Source organism: Cherax quadricarinatus, chromosome 78 (assembly GCF_038502225.1).
Source record: "Cherax quadricarinatus isolate ZL_2023a chromosome 78, ASM3850222v1, whole genome shotgun sequence".
In the NCBI taxonomy this organism is placed as follows: Eukaryota; Metazoa; Arthropoda; class Malacostraca; order Decapoda; family Parastacidae; genus Cherax; species Cherax quadricarinatus.
In genome coordinates, this window is record NC_091369.1 from 7,437,829 (window position 1) to 7,456,020 (window position 18,192).

The window sequence follows — 18,192 nt, forward strand, 5'->3', positions numbered from 1 at the left end:
CCTTTTACTGTGGAAAAGACAACATGAAAAACACGTCAATTTTTACTGCTGAATCGCCCAGCTCAGTTTAAGAAAGCGTTACACCCGCCACAAGGTAGGGGTAAATGAATAGCAAACCTTTTTATATTTTAAGAAGGCTTGACAAGAGTCTTGGAGCTCGGGAATTTGGGTTTTTCCTGGGAGATTCCGGGGCAAAGGGCCCCCAACGTTTGATACAGGCCCCTCTGGGGGCAACCTGAATACTGTTATAATTTTTGTTTTGCAGAAATTCGGTTCTCAGAAATCTTTCTGTTTGTTTATAACTTAGTTTGCTAATTATGTAAGTGCTATGGTTCTGGCTGTTGGGAAACATGACTCAATAACTTAGGTATTTTTAGAATATGGGGGTGTTTTTGAGTAATCCAGTGGGAGAAAATGTTATGTTAATTTGGGCTTTATGTAATCAGTGTTGAGTAAATGTGTTTTTCAGAAAACCTTTTCGGTATAGTAAACCATCCCAATAACCCAAGTTTTGAGTAACCCATTTTTTTTAGATTCTTCGGCGGTGGGAAATTCCGAACGTTTCCTTAATTCTTGCCTGTTTTTTCCCCTGAAATCATACCTGGGTGTTAGTAACTTGTGGGTTTTTTGCATCTTCTGCAGAAAATTAGGCCCTAATGGGAAAATTTTGGTTTTCCCCGATAACTGCTTTTCTTGGGTTATCTTGTGGTAACTTCCGGGTTAAAAATCCGGCGAAAAAACTTATTTTCTTCTTAAACTTACGTTTTGTTAAAAACATTCGCTATGTAAACTTATTTTTCATAAACAATGTTTTTTTTATAATTCGAGTTTACTCAATTAACTTCGTTTTCTTCATGATAACTATGCTCTACGGTTCCTCGTGTGGTTCCTAATCCCTTAACGGCTGTGGGTTAATTTCGGCGTTTTAAAAATTCGTGTTTTTTTAACCAGTTCTATGTTCCCAGGTTCTGTTTCCGTGGCTTGATACACTGTTCCCTTTTTAAAACTAGGGCGGTTTTTTGAATCCCCCCGGCTGGATAAATTACATGTTTTCCTAAGACAATCTTTCCTGTTTTTTGTTTTAAAATTGGGACTGGGGTTTTAGTCCGACTTGTGGGTTCCTTTTTAAAAACTGATGAATTTGACCGAAATCTTTCGCATATAATTAGGTTTTGAAAATACACCTTCTTTCATAAATTGGTGCTTATATAATACTTTTTTTCGAAATTTTTGTACAGAAAACTTAAGATGCCAAAATATAGTTTTTGGATATTAAAATTTGGTTTTTAAAATTATCGACTTTCTTGTAATAATTGGTTGCATTTCCTATACACAACTGTCAAAAACTTTGCTTTAATAAACGGATTTTTAAAAATTTTATTTTGTAATGTATATTATTGAACATTAGCATCCGTTATTCACTTTCCGGTTCTTATTTTTTAATAAAACTTTTCAGCGTATGCGTACCACAAATGAAAATGAAAGGTTTCCCAATGAGATTTTTTGCCCACGTGCTTGTGTGTTTTTCAGTCAAAAATTTGCCTGGATGTGTCATTCCCTAAGGGGGTGAACGGATTGGTGTTAAAATTGAACAAGTGGCCCTTCCGATTTGGGGCGGTGAAGAACCTGGGGGCTGTTTAAAATGGGGGTCCCCCAAACACCCGAGGGCCCGAGGAACCTGGCCACCCAGGACAGTAGGACACACCTGGGAACCCAAATAAGCGTATAATGTTTGGGGGGAATGACGGTTTTAGTAAGGCACCAATGGACAAACACATATTGGGTCCTTCTGCCTCCAACTTTAACGGCCAAAAACCCTATAGAACTCAAACATCTTCCTATGCTTGATGGGCTGCACAATGGGTGGAGCGTAAAGGCCCCAGCCAAAAAATGAAAAATTTTATTTTTTTAAAAAAGGGAAAGCGTTAATTAACCCTCAGGTTTTCAGACCTGGGGAAAGCCAACGTATGATTGGAAAGCAGGAGAAGTTTAATTAAAATCTTCTTTGATTCACAGGTTCTCGACCCCTTCATAAGGAACCTTATAAAGGTTTTTGGCCATGATAATTTTTTAGTGGTTTCTTGCTTGTTAATCCTTTCGGTGTTTCTTTATAACCAATACGCTGTTTTGTTCATATAGAATCTTACTGTTCTTAACTATATTTTTTATTTTCTTGTTAAATAATAATTATGTTTTTTGGGTAGAAATCTTTTTCGGTTTCTTGTTATGTAAATTTAAAAGGTTTCTTGTATGAAAATTTACGGGTTTCTGGGATGATTTAAAATTTTTTTTTTCCATGAAATTACCGTATTCGCATGATAATCTTCATGGTTTCCTTGCTGAGAGCCAAGTAGCGGGCTGATTTTAGTTCATCGCGTGGAGAAATACTTCCATCAAAATGATCTGCTATATTTTTTTATTTTTTATTTTGTCTTTGCAAACACTACATTGAGATTTTATATTTATAATAGCGGGTTGCAATGCAAAGAGAGCCTCTATTATGCCTAGGTATTGCACTAGCCTCGTATGTCCAGAACGGACACCATAATCTATGCTACGGTTGTAACAAGGTTTATAAATGGGTTTAGAAAGACACGTGAGCAAACACTTTAGCATATAATATATTTATTTCTACATGTACAAGGTATACAGACCATAGCTGACATCGATGACATACTTCTATATAGAAAGTCACTTGTTATGCTGAGCATTTCTAGCAAATTAGGTAAATTTTGTCCCGGGATGCGACCCACACCAGTCGACTAACACCCAGGTACCCATTTTTACTGATGGGTGAACATGGACAACAGGTGTAAGGAAACATACATAATGTGTTCTTATGTTTCAATCCTCGCCGGGAATCGAACCCGGACACTCGGTGTGTGAAGCGAGAGCTATGCCACGCCTCGAAAAACATTTCGGTCCTAGGACCTTGACTATTTCAAACATACAGAGGTTAAAAGACACTATATATAGTCGGAGAGTGAGGTATGAGTGACACATGGTGACCTTAGTATGTTAGAAGTGATCAAGGTGTCAGGACCTTAATGTTTTCAAATAAATGTTCTAATGTTTGCTCACGTGTCTTTCTAAACCAATTTGTCGGTATCTATTACCAAGGTTTATACCAAGCTTTATTAATTAAAGGTAAACAACAAGAATCTTGAGTAGACGTGTCAACGAAAGCTAGAACAGGTTGACAGGTTGGCTCGCCAGGACGGGTCCTGACCCGGGTCTTCTCCATGTCAAGGACAGCAAATGCGCAGATCAAACTAACAATGGCAATACTGCAACACAGAAATTCAGAATACCATCTGGATAGATTTTTCATAGACGAAACTCGTAAAATGCAAAACGCAATGCTACTGAAACGTTCTCATTCAGTACAATCACACACAACCAAAACAGGTTCAAATGAGCAAAACCTTGATCAATACAGATATTAAATCACGTAACTTGCAAAATCGTAATAATACAATTGCAGACAAATGACGTAAAAAAAACAGACATAGACACAGTATAATGTGACCCTTTATTGAAGAAGAAAAAGGCACAACACCGTGACTGGAAGAATATACAAATAACCCGTACATAGGAACGGCTTTCTATATATTATTATGCCATTGATGTCAGCTAGGCCTATATACCTTGTAGATGTACTTGTAGAAATATAGTTATTATTATTTTTTTTCAACAAGTCGGCCGTCTCCCACCTAGGCAGGGTAGCCCCAAAAAGAAAATCCCCAAAACGAAAATACTTTCATCATTCAACACTTTCACCTCACTCATACATAATCACTGTTTTTGCAGAGGTGCCCAGATACAACAGCTTAGAAACATATATAAAGATACAATATAAAAAGTGACCTGAAATAATATAACAACTCCCTATAGAATATAATATCAGGGTCCCAATTATATATATATATATATATATATATATATATATATATATATATATATATATATATATATATATATATATATATATATATATATATATATATATATATATATATATATATATATATATATATATATATATATATATATATATATATATATACCGTCCTATTACATATCCCTCCAAACTGCCAATATTCCAAAACCCTCCTTTAGAGTGCTGGCATTGTACTTCCCATTTCCAGGACTCAAGTCCGGCTATATAAAAAATAACCGGTTTCCTTGAATCCCTTCACTAAATATTACCCTCCTCACACTCCAACAGCTCGTCAAATCCCAAAAACCATTCGTCTTCATTCACCCCTAACACGCTCACGCACGCTTGCTGGTAGTCCAAGCCCCTCGCCCACAAAACCTCCTTTACCCCCTCCCTCCAACCTTTTCGAGGACGACCTGCCTTCCTTCCCCTACAGATTTATATGCTCTCCATGTCATTCTACTTTGATCCATTCTCTCTAAATGACCAAACCACTTCAACAACCCCTCTTCAGCCCTCTGACGAATACCTTTATTAACTCCACAACTTCTCCTAATTTCCACACTCCGAATTTTCTGCATAATATTTACACCACACATTGCCCTTAGACAGGACATCTCCACTGCCTCCAACCTCCTCCTCGCTGCAGCATTTACAACCCAAGCTTCAAACCCATGTAAGAGTGTTGGTACTACTATACTTTCATACATTCCCTTCTTTGCCTCTACTGATAACGTTTTTTGTCTCCACATATACCTCAACGCACCACTCACATTCTTTCCCTCATCAATTCTATGGTTAACCTCATCCTTCATAAACCCATCCGCTGACAAGTCAACTCCCAAATATCTGAAAACATTCACTTCTTCCATACTCCTCTCCAATGTGATATCCAATATCTCCTTATCTAAATAATTTGATACCCTCATCACCTTACTCTTATCTATGATTATTATTATTATCTATTATCTATTATTATTATTATTGTTATCTATCAGACTTGAGAAAAGGCCTGCTGTGCAAGCACTGGGCTGGTGCTGCCATCTGTTGGCGGGCACAGGCCGACCTTCATTTCACCCCACATTAGCTCCGCTATTTACGAGTGACTCGGACATGGTTACAACAATGACACAAAAACGAGAACAATGTGAAAATACGACAAAACAGAAGAAATTAAGCAAATGATGCTGGACTAACTATATATATTTATGTAAGCCATTTCGCCAACAACATTGTTCCCCTCAGCATCGTAATGACGACCTGCTCGAGTATCATGGCCTTACTGGGGATGCCTGTCAACCTGTGGATGTACTCTCAGTATTGGCTGCATGAAGGCGAGGACAGCATCGTCGTGCCCTACGTAAAAATCATCACGTCCCTAGCCTTAATAACCATCCCCGTGGTGACGGGAATGGTCATCAGGCACTTTAAGAAGAGAGTCGCCAGCATCATCACCAAGGTGAGGGAGAGTATTTTGAAAGTAAAAGATATATTATTATCAATAATATGGACTAAGGTTTTGCAGATTAGAAATACGTGAAAAGGGGAAGTATACAAGTTGTCAAGGAGGTACAGTGGAACCTCGGCACTCGAACTTAATTAACTGGTTCCAGAAAGCTGTTCGAATGCCGATCTGTTCGAGTACAGGTTAGGTTAGGTAAGGTTCGTCAGGAAACAGGACAAATGTTTCCTGACGCGGGTCTTAGTCAGATGATGACCCGCCTTTGGAGCTTTTGGTCATCTGACCGAGGCCTTCCGCTGGCTTACCGGTCCACCCCTTTAAAAATTATGGTCATTTATAACCTTCCAAAAATAAAAAGGAAGAAAAAAGTGATGTGTGTTCGAGTACAGAACGAATTTTTCCAACCAATTTTATTTTTGGTTGGCTGTTATCACTAACCCTCCTAGGCCCCATGGTGACTTATTTATACAAAAAATATAAAAAAAAAATGCGAAGAAACACGAAATAGTTTACGGCGAAGTTCTGGCAGGTTGTGTTTGTGTGGTCGAGTGCCGAGCAAACGGTCGACTACCGAGCGATTTGTTTACTGAATTTACTGAACAAAGCGTCGGAATACCAAATTGTTCGAGTACTGAGGTTCCACTGTAAATGTAAATCACGACAGTGGTCTAAAACCCAGGTACTTATCTATTATTAGGTGAAGAGAGGCTGCAAATATAAGGAAGCTTATCAGTGCATCTTGCCCCACAGACAAACAATAATAATAATAATAATAATAACCTTTACTAGGTTAATTTTGTCCCTAGAATGCGACCCACGCCAGTCAGCTAACACCCAGGTACATACATGCTGCTAGGTGAACAAGGACAGCAGGTGTCTTAAAGAAACACGACCAATGTTTTCCCCTGACCTCGAGTCCTTTAGATTGCGAGCTACAATTCACTAGTTATTAACTCTTGGCCTCTAAAACCTTCAAGAGTTATTTGTCAAGGATTGAGAGCTACCGCTTCCTTCCTCGATCACACGGTGTTGCCTCCCATCCATACAGCTCTAATGTTACTCCATGAATATAAAACTATCCATATAATAATAATAATAACAATAATAATAATAATACCGATAATAATAATAAGAAAAAATAATAATAAGAGCGATAATAATACTAGGATGTGAGGATATTGTGATATAAGGTGTTCCATTTCAGGTGGCGGGGTTGCTGGGCTGGTTGGGAATCATGGTGTGCAGTATTGTGGGTATGATGCTCTACGGGCGTCTCTTAATAACCGCTTCACCGCTTATCTACGTTGGTGCTGCCATCCTTCCCCTCGCCGGCTTCACTCTCTCATACGTCATCGCCAAACTTACCTGCAGGGTAAGTTCCAACGCTCATCTGCAGGGTAAGTTCCCACGCTCATCTGCAAGGTAAGTTCCCACGCTCATCTGCAGGGTAAGTTCCCACGCTCATCTGCAGGGTAAGTTCCCACGCTCATCTGCAAGGTAAGTTCCCACGCTCATCTGCAGGGTAAGTTCCCACGATCACCTGCAGGGTAAGTTCCCACGCTCATCTGCAGGGTAAGTTCCCACGATCATCTGCAGGGTAAGTTCCCACGATCACCTGCAGGGTAAGTTCCCACGCTCATCTGCAGGGTAAGTTCCCACGATCATCTGCAGGGTAAGTTCCCATGCTCATCTGCAGGGTAAGTTCCCACGCTCATCTGCAGGGTAAGTTCCCATGCTCATCTGCAGGGTAAGTTCCCACACTCATCTGCAAGATAAGTTCCCACGCTCATCTGCAGGGTAAGTTCCCATGCTCATCCGCAGGGTAAGTTCCCACACTCATCTGCAGGGTAAGTTCCCATGCTCATCTGCAGGGTAAGTTCCCATGCTCATCTGCAGGGTAAGTTCCCACGCTCATCTGCAAGGTAAGTTCCCACGCTCATCTGCAGGGTAAGTTCCACGCTCATCTGCAAGGTAAGTTCCCATGCTCATCCGCAGGGTAAGTTCCCACGCTCATCTGCAGGGTAAGTTCCCATGCTCATCTGCAGGGTAAGTTCCCACGCTCATCTGCAAGGTAAGTTCCCATGCTCATCTGCACGGTAAGTTCCCATGCTCATCTGCAGGGTAAGTTCCCACGCTCATCTGCAGGGTAAGTTCCACGCTCATCTGCAAGGTAAGTTCCCATGCTCATCTGCAGGGTAAGTTCCCACGCTCATCTGCAAGGTAAGTTCCCATGCTCATCTGCAGGGTAAGTTCCCACGCTCATCTGCAGGGTAAGTTCCCACGCTCATCTGCAGGGTAAGTTCCCACGCTCATCTGCAGGGTAAGTTCCCACGCTCATCTGCAGGGTAAGTTCCCACGCTCATCCGCAGGGTAAGTTCCCACACTCATCTGCAGGGTAAGTTCCCACGCTCATCTGCAGGGTAAGTTCCCACGCTCATCTCCCACGCTCATCTGCAGGGTAAGTTCCCACGCTCATCTGCAGGGTAAGTTCCCACGCTCATCTGCAGGGTAAGTTCCCACACTCATCTGCAGGGTAAGTTCCCATGCTCATCTGCAGGGTAAGTTCCCACTCTCATCTGCACGGTAGGTTCCCACGATCACCTCTGGTAACTGATACATTTCTTCAATGCATCAAGCACGTTTGAAAAATTCTATAGGAATTCACGACCCAGAGTTTACTGGAGCAGCAGCAGCGGGTGAGTGTAATTTCCCTGCAGACTCTTCAAGCAGACCAGCCTCTCCCAGAGTTCACAAACAGTCCCACCGGGGGCAGGCCCAGTGTGGAAAAAATGACTCAGACGTTGCGCGACAATTCCTCATGTTGTGAGGGGCTGTCCTTAATTCCTCCTCGGGAACTCGCCTCGACCCTCAGGTTATTCGAATTGCTCACCGAACATTGGTGTATCTACGGTAGTGCATCAGCAGACCGTTTTCGGGTCTCTGGTCTCATCTGTCATACATCAACAGGAAAGTTATGTTAGACACGATGAGGTCAACGATATCAAACGAAGCCTTGACACTGTCCGTTGCCCATCAGAGACTTTAACCATCCAGTTGATATATATATATATATATATATATATATATATATATATATATATATATATATATATATATATATATATATATATATATATATATATATATTATATATATTATACAGTATATTTATTCCCACAACATCTGTGTCTTCTAAACCATTGTACAAATTTATACTACTGAATGTAAAAAAAAATGTTGAAGGATCAAACCTACAACACACATTTCGTTGAATGGCCCACATTGGTTTAGGACTTTAAATGAAATTAAAATGCCAAAAAAAAGAAAACATCTGCAGATTTTCCTAAATAAATTGTTTGCTCTTACCTCAACAGAGTCACAAAGTGTGCTGCACCATTGGCATTGAGACTGGTTGTCAAAATTTAGGTATCGCCTATAGCATTGTCAGCATATCTTTCCCCGATCCCGTGGTGAGTATACACCACCCTCTCTGTCTTCCCTTAATAATGATAACAATTTTTACTTCTACAAGTATATGATACAACTTATACAGACCATAGCTGACATCAGTGGCACACTATATACAAAACCCGTTGTTATGCTGAGCATTTTGGGCAACTTAGGTTGCGACCCGCACCAGTCGGCTAACATCCAGGTACCTATTTACTGCTAGGTGAATAGGGACAGCAGGTGTCTTAAGGAAACATGCCCCAATGTTTCCACCCGTACCGGGGATCGAACCATGGACCTCAATGTGTGAGGTGAGTGGGCTACCAACAGAGCTAGACTACAATGACTGACTAGACTACACTAGACTGGACTAGACTAGACTCACAAGGGGGTAAGCAGGAAGTGGGGATAAGAAAAGAAAAGATGAAGGCTTGGGTTTGGGAAGGATCTGCCTAGTATGGGCCAGTAGGTCTGCTTCAGTGTTCCTCCTTTCTTATGCAAGAAAATGAGCCGGAGTTAGACCCACCAGCACAGGCCATGTGTGGCATCACCTAAGACGTTCTCCGAAGTTCATGATAGGTCGGGCTCAGGAGAACAAGGTTGGCTGATGCTGTGGCCATCACAACGACAGTGGCCAAGGCCCTTTGCCATGCTGGACAGTGACACGTACATGGCTATGGTGGTGGTAAGCCAAGGATAGACAATGGTATAATACCAAGGTGGTGTTAGCAAAGGAAAAAGGACGTCATTAAAGGTCCACACCTGCAAAGGACATGAAGAGAGGTACAGGGATAAGTGTAGAGAGGAACAAGAGCAGGATTGTAAAGAGCTGGGAAGAGATTTAGAGGACTGTGACGGCGCCTAATAGTGTCATCAAAGAAGTAGTCCAATAGTCGTGCTATATCTTAAATCTGTCAAGCTGTCTATCACTGAGCGTTTTCCAGAGGACGTTCGGTATGCTGGTATGCCAGTCTCGAGATGGAGTGGCTCGCTCGTCGCGAAATCCTGCCACGTCACCTCCAGCACCCAGCGCTAAGTTCGATTTTGGATTCGCTGTAGCATTATCTCGTTAGTCTTGGCAGTCGGTTAGAAAGAGTGGTGTGTATATGATGAAGGGCCTAATATAAGCAGTATTAAGGTGAAGTTCTGTAGAGGTATGTGGCCTTAGAGTTTGGACAGGCAAGTGAGAGCAGTATTTGCCATACCTCTCTTAACGGTGATATGTGTACTCACCTGTTCGTGGATGGAGGGGGCGATTCACAGCTCTTGGCCCCGCCAATGTGTGTTTGTGTGTGTGTGTGAGAGAGAGAGAGAGAGAGCACTCGTAGCTTACAGTCAAGATAAACTCCAAGTTGTGTTTGAGAATGTGCATGGTAGAGGTGTTCGTAAATATAAGTTCGTCTATGGTGGAAATGTATTATTTTAGTCTTGTTAGCGTTTGTTTTGATGCATTCTTGCCAATATACACAACCCTCTCTGCCTCTCTTATCTTCTCTGACGGTATACTCACTAACTTATTGACGCAATGAACGTTTTACCACTTTAAGACATGTCCTGCCTACGTTAAACTTATATTAATATTATGTATACATAATCTCCACCAACACCACAACCAACATAACCTCCACCAACACCACAACCAACATAACCTCCACCAACACCACAACCAACATAACCTCCACCAACACCACAACCTCCACCAACACCACAACCTCCACCAACACCACAACCTCCACCAACACCACAACCTCCACCAACACCACAACCTCCACCAACACCACAACCTCCACCAACACCACAACCTCCACCAACACCACAACCAACATAACCTCCACCAACACCACAACCAACATAACCTCCACCAACACCACAACCAGCATAACCTCCACCAACACCACAACCAACATAACCTCCACCAACACCACAACCAGCATAAACTCCACCAACACCACAACCAACATAACCTCCACCAACACCACAACCAACATAACCTCCACCAACACCACAACCAACATAACCTCCACCAACACCACAACCAGCATAACCTCCACCAACACCACAACCAACATAACCTCCACCAACACCACAACCAACATAACCTCCACCAACACCACAACCAACATAACCTCCACCAACACCACAACCAACATAACCTCCACCAACACCACAACCAACATAACCTCCACCAACACCACAACCAACATAACCTCCACCAACACCACAACCAACATAACCTCCACCAACACCACAACCAACATAACCTCCACCAACACCACAACCAACATAACCTCCACCAACACCACAACCAGCATAACCTCCACCAACACCACAACCAACATAACCTCCACCAACACCACAACCAACATAACCTCCACCAACACCACAACCAACATAACCTCCACCAACACCACAACCAACATAACCTCCACCAACACCACAACCAACATAACCTCCACCAACACCACAACCAACATAACCTCCACCAACACCACAACCAACATAACCTCCACCAACACCACAACCAACATAACCTCCACCAACACCACAACCAACATAACCTCCACCAACACCACAACCAACATAACCTCCACCAACACCACAACCAACATAACCTCCACCATCACCACAACTATTATTACCAACACTACAACAATTAGCACTACCCCTCCTACTACCACCACTGCTCATATCCCCACAGACGCGAGGGCAGATCATCGTCTTCCCTGTGCTCTACTACTTCATCCTCTCTCTGGAGCTGCTGTTGGGCATATTTTTTCTCCATATATATAAGAAAAGATGTTCCTTCCAAGACCAGCCGCAGGTCGATGTCTCCATGACCTACACAGCCAAGACTGAGACGGGAACCGCAGAAGAAAGACAGCCTGCCATAGTCACTGATTAATCAGAGAGAGAGAGAGAGAGAGAGAGAGAGAGAGAGAGAGAGAGAGAGAGAGAGAGAGAGAGAGAGAGAGAGAGAGAGAGAGAGAGAGAGAGAGAGAGAGAGAGAGAGAGAGAGAGAGAGAGAGAGAGAGAGAGAGAGAGAGAGAGAGAGAGAGAGAGACTACCACTCACTACTTTGTGATCGTCAATATGGCTTCAGGAAAGGTTACTCTGCTGCTGATCTGTTGTTAAACCTCTCCACTAAGTGGCACCAGTCACTGGATGAATCCAAAGTCAGCTGTGTGGTAGCACTGGACATTGCTGGCGCTTTCGACCGGGTGTGGCACCAGGGCCTCTTAGCAAAACTTCAAGCACTGGGAATTGCAGGCTCTACGCTATGTCTCCTCAGTGATTACCTTCATGGTAGATCTCTAAGTGTAGTCCTCAATGGAACGGAATCAGCAAGACATCCTATTGGGGCAAGCGTTCCACAAGGAAGTGTGCTGGGTCCACTGTTATGGAATGTCTACTTCAACGACCTTCTTCATCTCATCCCAGAATCACATGCATATGCAGACGACTGTACACTGACATTCACTTATCCAAGAGAAGAAATGCCAGCTGCTCTAAGCTACATCAATCACCAGCTGAGAGCTATATCAGCTTGGGGAAATAGATGGCAAGTAACATTTGCACCTGAGAAAACGCAAATGATGATCGTCTCTAGGCACCATGATGGTAATGCTGGTGCAGTAGTAAGGATGAATGGGAGGATGTTGGCACCTGGAGAAGAAGTTGATATCCTTGGGGTGAAATTTGACTCCAAACTAACCATGAAGAACCATGTTGTAAATCTTGCAAACAAGGCAGCCAGGAAGCTTACAGCACTTCGCCGTATCTCGCATCTGCTTGACAGTAGGGGTTGCAAGATACTGTACGAGGCACAAGTACGCTCACACCTTGAGTATGCTCCACTTTCTTGGTTTGCCTGTCCCCCCTCTCATCTGCGACTGCTTGACAGAGTAGAGAACAGAGCAAGACGTCTCATCTCTCGCCTGGACCCATCCTGGATGGATCTGTCATTTCAGCAGAGCCTTCAACATAGGAGGGATGTGGGTGGCCTTACTGTTATGTACAAGGCCAATATTGTCAAAATACCACACTTGGATCCACTTCGAGGACAGCGCGAAACAAGCTTTTATGCCACAAGACGGGCAGAAAGCAGCAACTTCACTCTGGCTGTACCCTTCTCCAGAACATCACTCCATCTGAGATCATACATACCCAGGATGACTCGAGTATGGAACACATTCGTTCAGCATAATGATGTCAACGAGATAACGTCAGTTGATCAAATGAAAATGCTGGCCCACAGATGGCTCCAACTTCATCCTGTTCCCTACTTGTATGTCTCATAACAATAAAAATGCTTTCAAATGAGCTGATGTAGGTAACAGCTCTTAGCTTGTCAATAAAGTTAGGAATCCTTAACCTGTAAATAGCTTGTCAATAAAGCTAGGGATCCTTAACCTTGTCAAACCATGTGTAAAAAAAAAAAAAAAAAAAAAAAAAAAAAAAAAAAAAAAAAAAAAAAAAAAAAAAAAAAAAGAGAGAGAGAGAGAGAGAGAGAGAGAGAGAGTCTTATGACGATCGATTTGTTGTGATAAGTTTAGGTGAAACAGCTCGTCAGTGTGTCAACACCAATCATAATTCTATGAAATCCTTGCTTGAAACTATAGACAATAAGATAAGATAAGATTTCGCTTGGACTTTTAACCCCGGAGGGTTAGCCACCCAGGATAACCTAAGAAAGTCAGTGCATCATCGAGGGACTGTAACTTATTTCCACTGGGGTCCTCAATCTTGTCCCCCAGGATGCCACCCACACCAGTCGACTAACACCCAGGTATCTATGTATCTATTTGCTGCTAGGTGAACAGGACAACAGGTGTAAGGAAACGTGTCGAAATGTTTCCACATTTCGACATCTCTCTCTCTCCAGGTAAACCGCCGGGAATCGAACTTGGGCCCTCCGCGTGTGAAGCGGGAGCTTTACCAGCCAGGCCACGGGGTAAATAGCCCTGCTATTTAAGCCAAAATCGCAATGTAATAAAATGTACGTGTTAGTAAAAAAGAATGTAAAGATGGGGTGGTAGGGGAAGTAGAATATTTAAACGGCTTCAGGAAGAAATACAAATATTCTTCCTAGAAGCCTTTTTATCCACTTCTCCGAGGCTGTGGCTCCCACAATTTACACCAGATGGTGACAATTACATGATGGAGTTTTCCAACTTCAGATAATGATGGAGTTTTCCAACTTCAGATAATGATGGAGTTTTCCAACTTCAGATAATGATGGAGTTTTCCAACTTCAGATAATGATGGAGTTGTCCAACTTCAGATAATGATGGAGTTTTCCAACTTCAGATAATGATGGAGTTTTCTTACCACTTTACTGTATCATTAATTTTATTAGTAATAAACTTTGTAGACTACAAAGTTATTTTTTCAATTCCCTTATTATAAATCCAATATATTCTTGACACGTATGTAAATGCTAATACTAATAATACTAATAATAATAATAATAATAATAATAATAATAATAATAATAATAATAATAATAATAATAATAATAATAATAATAATAAGAAGAAGAAGAAGAAGAAGAAGAAGAAGAAGAAGAAGAAGAAGAAGAAGAATGATAAAATAATAATAATAATAATAATAAGAAGAAGAAGAAGAAGAAGAAGGATAAGAAGAAGAAGAAGAAGAAGAAGAAGAAGAAGAAGAAGAAGAAGAAGAAGAAGAAGAAGAAGAAGAAGAAGAAGAAGAAGAAGAAGAAGAAGAAGAAGAAGAAGAAGTACAACAACAACAACAACAACAACAACAAGAGCAAGAATTAAAGGTTTACATTTGCGCACTATGATAAGAGTTCGCTGATGTTTCTTCCAAGTGCTGATGTAACGACGTACATGTTGATACATTATAATTTAAGGGAAGCTCTAAGCCCATAAGGGTCATACAGCGCCTGGGGGAGAGGAGACAATCAGATTCACTCCAAGGGGAGGAGAGGTTCAATTTCTCGCATCAAGAGTCCCCCTGAGTGGCATCAAGGAACGTTCCTTGAGGGAACGTTCCTACTACCAGTCATGGAACATGGTTGATCAACTCTCACCACGTCGCACCTTAACTATTGGTCATTAAAGATTATAATTATCATTATTGCGTGGTATACCGAACTCCCATATCAACCTTGATACTTGATTAATAAAAGTAATCACCAGCAATACACAGATAACCAACACATAAGAAAGAGAAGCTAACGACGACGTTTCGGCCCGACTTGGACTATTTAGAAAATCATACTATGTTTTATTATTATTTATTTTTATTATCACACTGGCCGATTCCCACCAAGGCAGGGTGGCCCGAAAAAGAAAAACTTTCACCATCATTCACTCCATCACTGTCTTGCCAGAAGGGTGCTTTACACTACAGTTTTTAAACTGCAACATTAACACCCCTCCTTCAGAGTGCAGACACTGTACTTCCCATCTCCAGGACTCAAGTCCGGCCTGCCGGTTTCCCTGAACCCCTTCATAAATGTTACTTTGCTCACACTCCAACAGCACGTCAAGTATTAAAAACCATTTGTCTCCATTCACTCCTATCAAACACGCTCACGCATGCCTGCTGGAAGTCCAAGCCCCTCGCACACAAAACCTCCTTTACCCCCTCCCTCCAACCTTTCCTAGGCCGACCCCTACCCCGCCTTCCTTCCACTACAGACTGATACACTCTTGAAGTTATTCTGTTTCGCTTCATTCTCTCTACATGTCCGAACCACCTCAACAACCCTTCCTCAGCCCTCTGGACAACAGTTTTGGTAATCCCGCACCTCCTCCTAACTTCCAAACTACGAATTCTCTGCATTATATTCACACCACACATTGCCCTCAGACATGACATCTCCACTGCCTCCAGCCTTCTTCTCGCAGCAACATTCATCACCTATGCTTCACACCCATATAAGAGCGTTGGAAAAACTATACTCTCATACATTCCCCTCTTTGCCTCCAAGGACAAAATTCTTTGTCTCCACAAACTCCTAAGTGCACCGCTCACCCTTTTCCCCTCATCAATTCTATGATTCACCTCATCTTTCATAGACCCATCCGCTGACACGTCCACTCCCAAATATCTGAATACATTCACCTTCTCCATACTCTCTCCCTCCAATCTGATATCCAATCTTTCATCACCTAATCTTTTTGTTATCCTCATAACCTTACTCTTTCCTGTATTCACTTTTAATTTTCTTCTTTTGCACACCCTACCAAATTCATCCACCAATCTCTGCAACTTCTCTTCAGAATCCCCCAAGAGCACAGTGTCATCAGCAAAGAGCAACTGTGACAACTCCCACTTTATGTGTGATTCTTTATCTTTTAACTCCACGCCTCTTGCCAAGACCCTCGCATTTACTTCTCTTACAACCCCATCTATAAATATGTTAAACAACCACGGTGACATCACACATCCTTGTCTAAGGCCTACTTTTACTGGGAAATAATTTCCCTCTTTCCTACATACTCTAACTTGAGCCTCACTATCCTCGTAAAAACTCTTCACTGCTTTCAGTAACCTACCTCCTACACCATACACCTGCAACATCTGCCACATTGCCCCCCTATCCACCCTGTCATACGCCTTTTCCAAATCCATAAATGCCACAAAGACCTCTTTAGCCTTATCTAAATACTGTTCACTTATATGTTTCACTGTAAACACCTGGTCCACACACCCCCTACCTTTCCTAAAGCCTCCTTGTTCATCTGCTATCCTATTCTCCGTCTTACTCTTAATTCTTTCAATAATAACTCTACCATACACTTTACCAGGTATACTCAACAGACTTATCCCCCTATAATTTTTGCACTCTCTTCTGTCCCCTTTGCCTTTATACAAAGGAACTATGCATGCTCTCTGCCAATCCCTAGGTACCTTACCCTCTTCCATACATTTATTAAATAATTGCACCAACCACACCAAAACTATATCCCCACCTGCTTTTAACATTTCTATCTTTATCCCATCAATCCCGGCTGCCTTACCCCCTTTCATTTTACCTACTGCCTCACGAACTTCCCCCACACTCACAACTGGCTTTTCCTCACTCCTACAAGATGTTATTCCTCCTTGCCCTATACACGAAATCACAGCTTCCCTATCTTCATCAACATTTAACAATTCCTCAAAATATTCCCTCCATCTTCCCAATACCTCTAACTCTCCATTTAATAACTCTCCTCTCCTATTTTTAACTGACAAATCCATTTGTTCTCTAGGCTTCCTTAACTTGTTAATCTCACTCCAAAACTTTTTCTTATTTTCAACAAAATTTGTTGATAACATCTCACCCACTCTCTCATTTCCTCTCTTTTTACATTGCTTCGTCACTCTCTTAACCTCTCTCTTTTTCTCCATATACTCTTCCCTCCTTGCATCACTTCTACTTTGTAAAAACTTCTCATATGCCAACTTTTTCTCCCTTACTACTCTCTTTACATCATCATTCCACCAATCGCTCCTCTTCCCTCCCGCACCCACTTTCCTGTAACCACAAACTTCTGCTGAACACTCTAACATTACATTTTTAAACCTACCCCATACCTCTTCGACCCCATTGCCTATGCTCTCATTAGCCCATCTATCCTCCAATAGCTGTTTATATCTTACCCTAACTGCCTCCTCTTTTAGTTTATAAACATTCACCTCTCTCTTCCCTGATGCTTCTATTCTCCTTGTATCCCATCTACCTTTTACTCTCAGTGTAGCTACAACTAGAAAGTGATCTGATATATCTGTGGCCCCTCTATAAACATGTACATCCTGAAGTCTACTCAACAGTCTTTTATCTACCAATACATAATCCAACAAACTACTGTCATTTCGCCCTACATCATATCTTGTATACTTATTTATCGTCTTTTTCTTAAAATATGTATTACCTATAACTAAACCCCTTTCTATACAAAGTTCAATCAAAGGGCTCCCATTATCATTTACACCTGGCACCCCAAACTTACCTACCACACCCTCTCTAAAAGTTTCTCCTACTTTAGCATTCAGGTCTCCTACCACAATTACTCTCTCACTTGGTTCAAAGGCTCCTATACATTCACTTAACATCTCCCAAAATCTCTCTCTCTCCTCTGCATTCCTCTCTTCTCCAGGTGCATACACGCTTATTATGACCCACTTTTCGCAGTCAACCTTTACTTTAATCCACATAATTCTTGAATTTACACATTCATATTCTCTTTTCTCCTTCCATACTGATCTTTCAACATTACTGCTACCCCTTCATTTGCTCTAACTCTCTCAGATACTCCAGATTTAATCTCATTTATTTCCCCCCACCGAAACTCCCTTCAGCTTTGTTTCGCTTAGGGCC

The 18,192-nt window shown here is 41.8% G+C and overlaps 2 protein-coding genes across 2 annotated transcripts in view; one reads left to right on the forward strand and one right to left on the reverse strand.

The window, feature by feature from the left end:
* The window catches only part of LOC128701519 (uncharacterized), a 109,874-nt gene that overhangs the window by 65,158 nt on the left and 26,524 nt on the right, over positions 1–18,192 (reverse strand). The gene's annotated exons all lie outside the window — the stretch shown is intronic.
* On the forward strand, positions 4,884–12,118 carry LOC128701523 (ileal sodium/bile acid cotransporter-like). The gene is made up of 4 exons (XM_053795239.2): positions 4,884–5,399; positions 6,607–6,774; positions 8,777–8,872; positions 11,551–12,118. Exons 1-4 carry the CDS (start codon positions 5,193–5,195, stop codon positions 11,752–11,754), a joined length of 675 nt encoding a protein of 224 aa, XP_053651214.2. The 5' UTR covers positions 4,884–5,192; the 3' UTR covers positions 11,755–12,118.

What these genes read in the sequence shown, in the direction of transcription:
- LOC128701523 (XM_053795239.2), top strand. Translation starts at nt 5,193, where the DNA reads ATGACGACCTGCTCGAGTATCATGGCCTTACTGGGGATGCCTGTCAAC. An exon ending in TCGCCAGCATCATCACCAAG is followed by an intron (nt 5,400 to 6,606) that starts GTGAGGGAGAGT and finishes GTTCCATTTCAG; the next exon opens with GTGGCGGGGTTGCTGGGCTG. An exon ending in TATCTTTCCCCGATCCCGTG is followed by an intron (nt 8,873 to 11,550) that starts GTGAGTATACAC and finishes ATATCCCCACAG; the next exon opens with ACGCGAGGGCAGATCATCGT.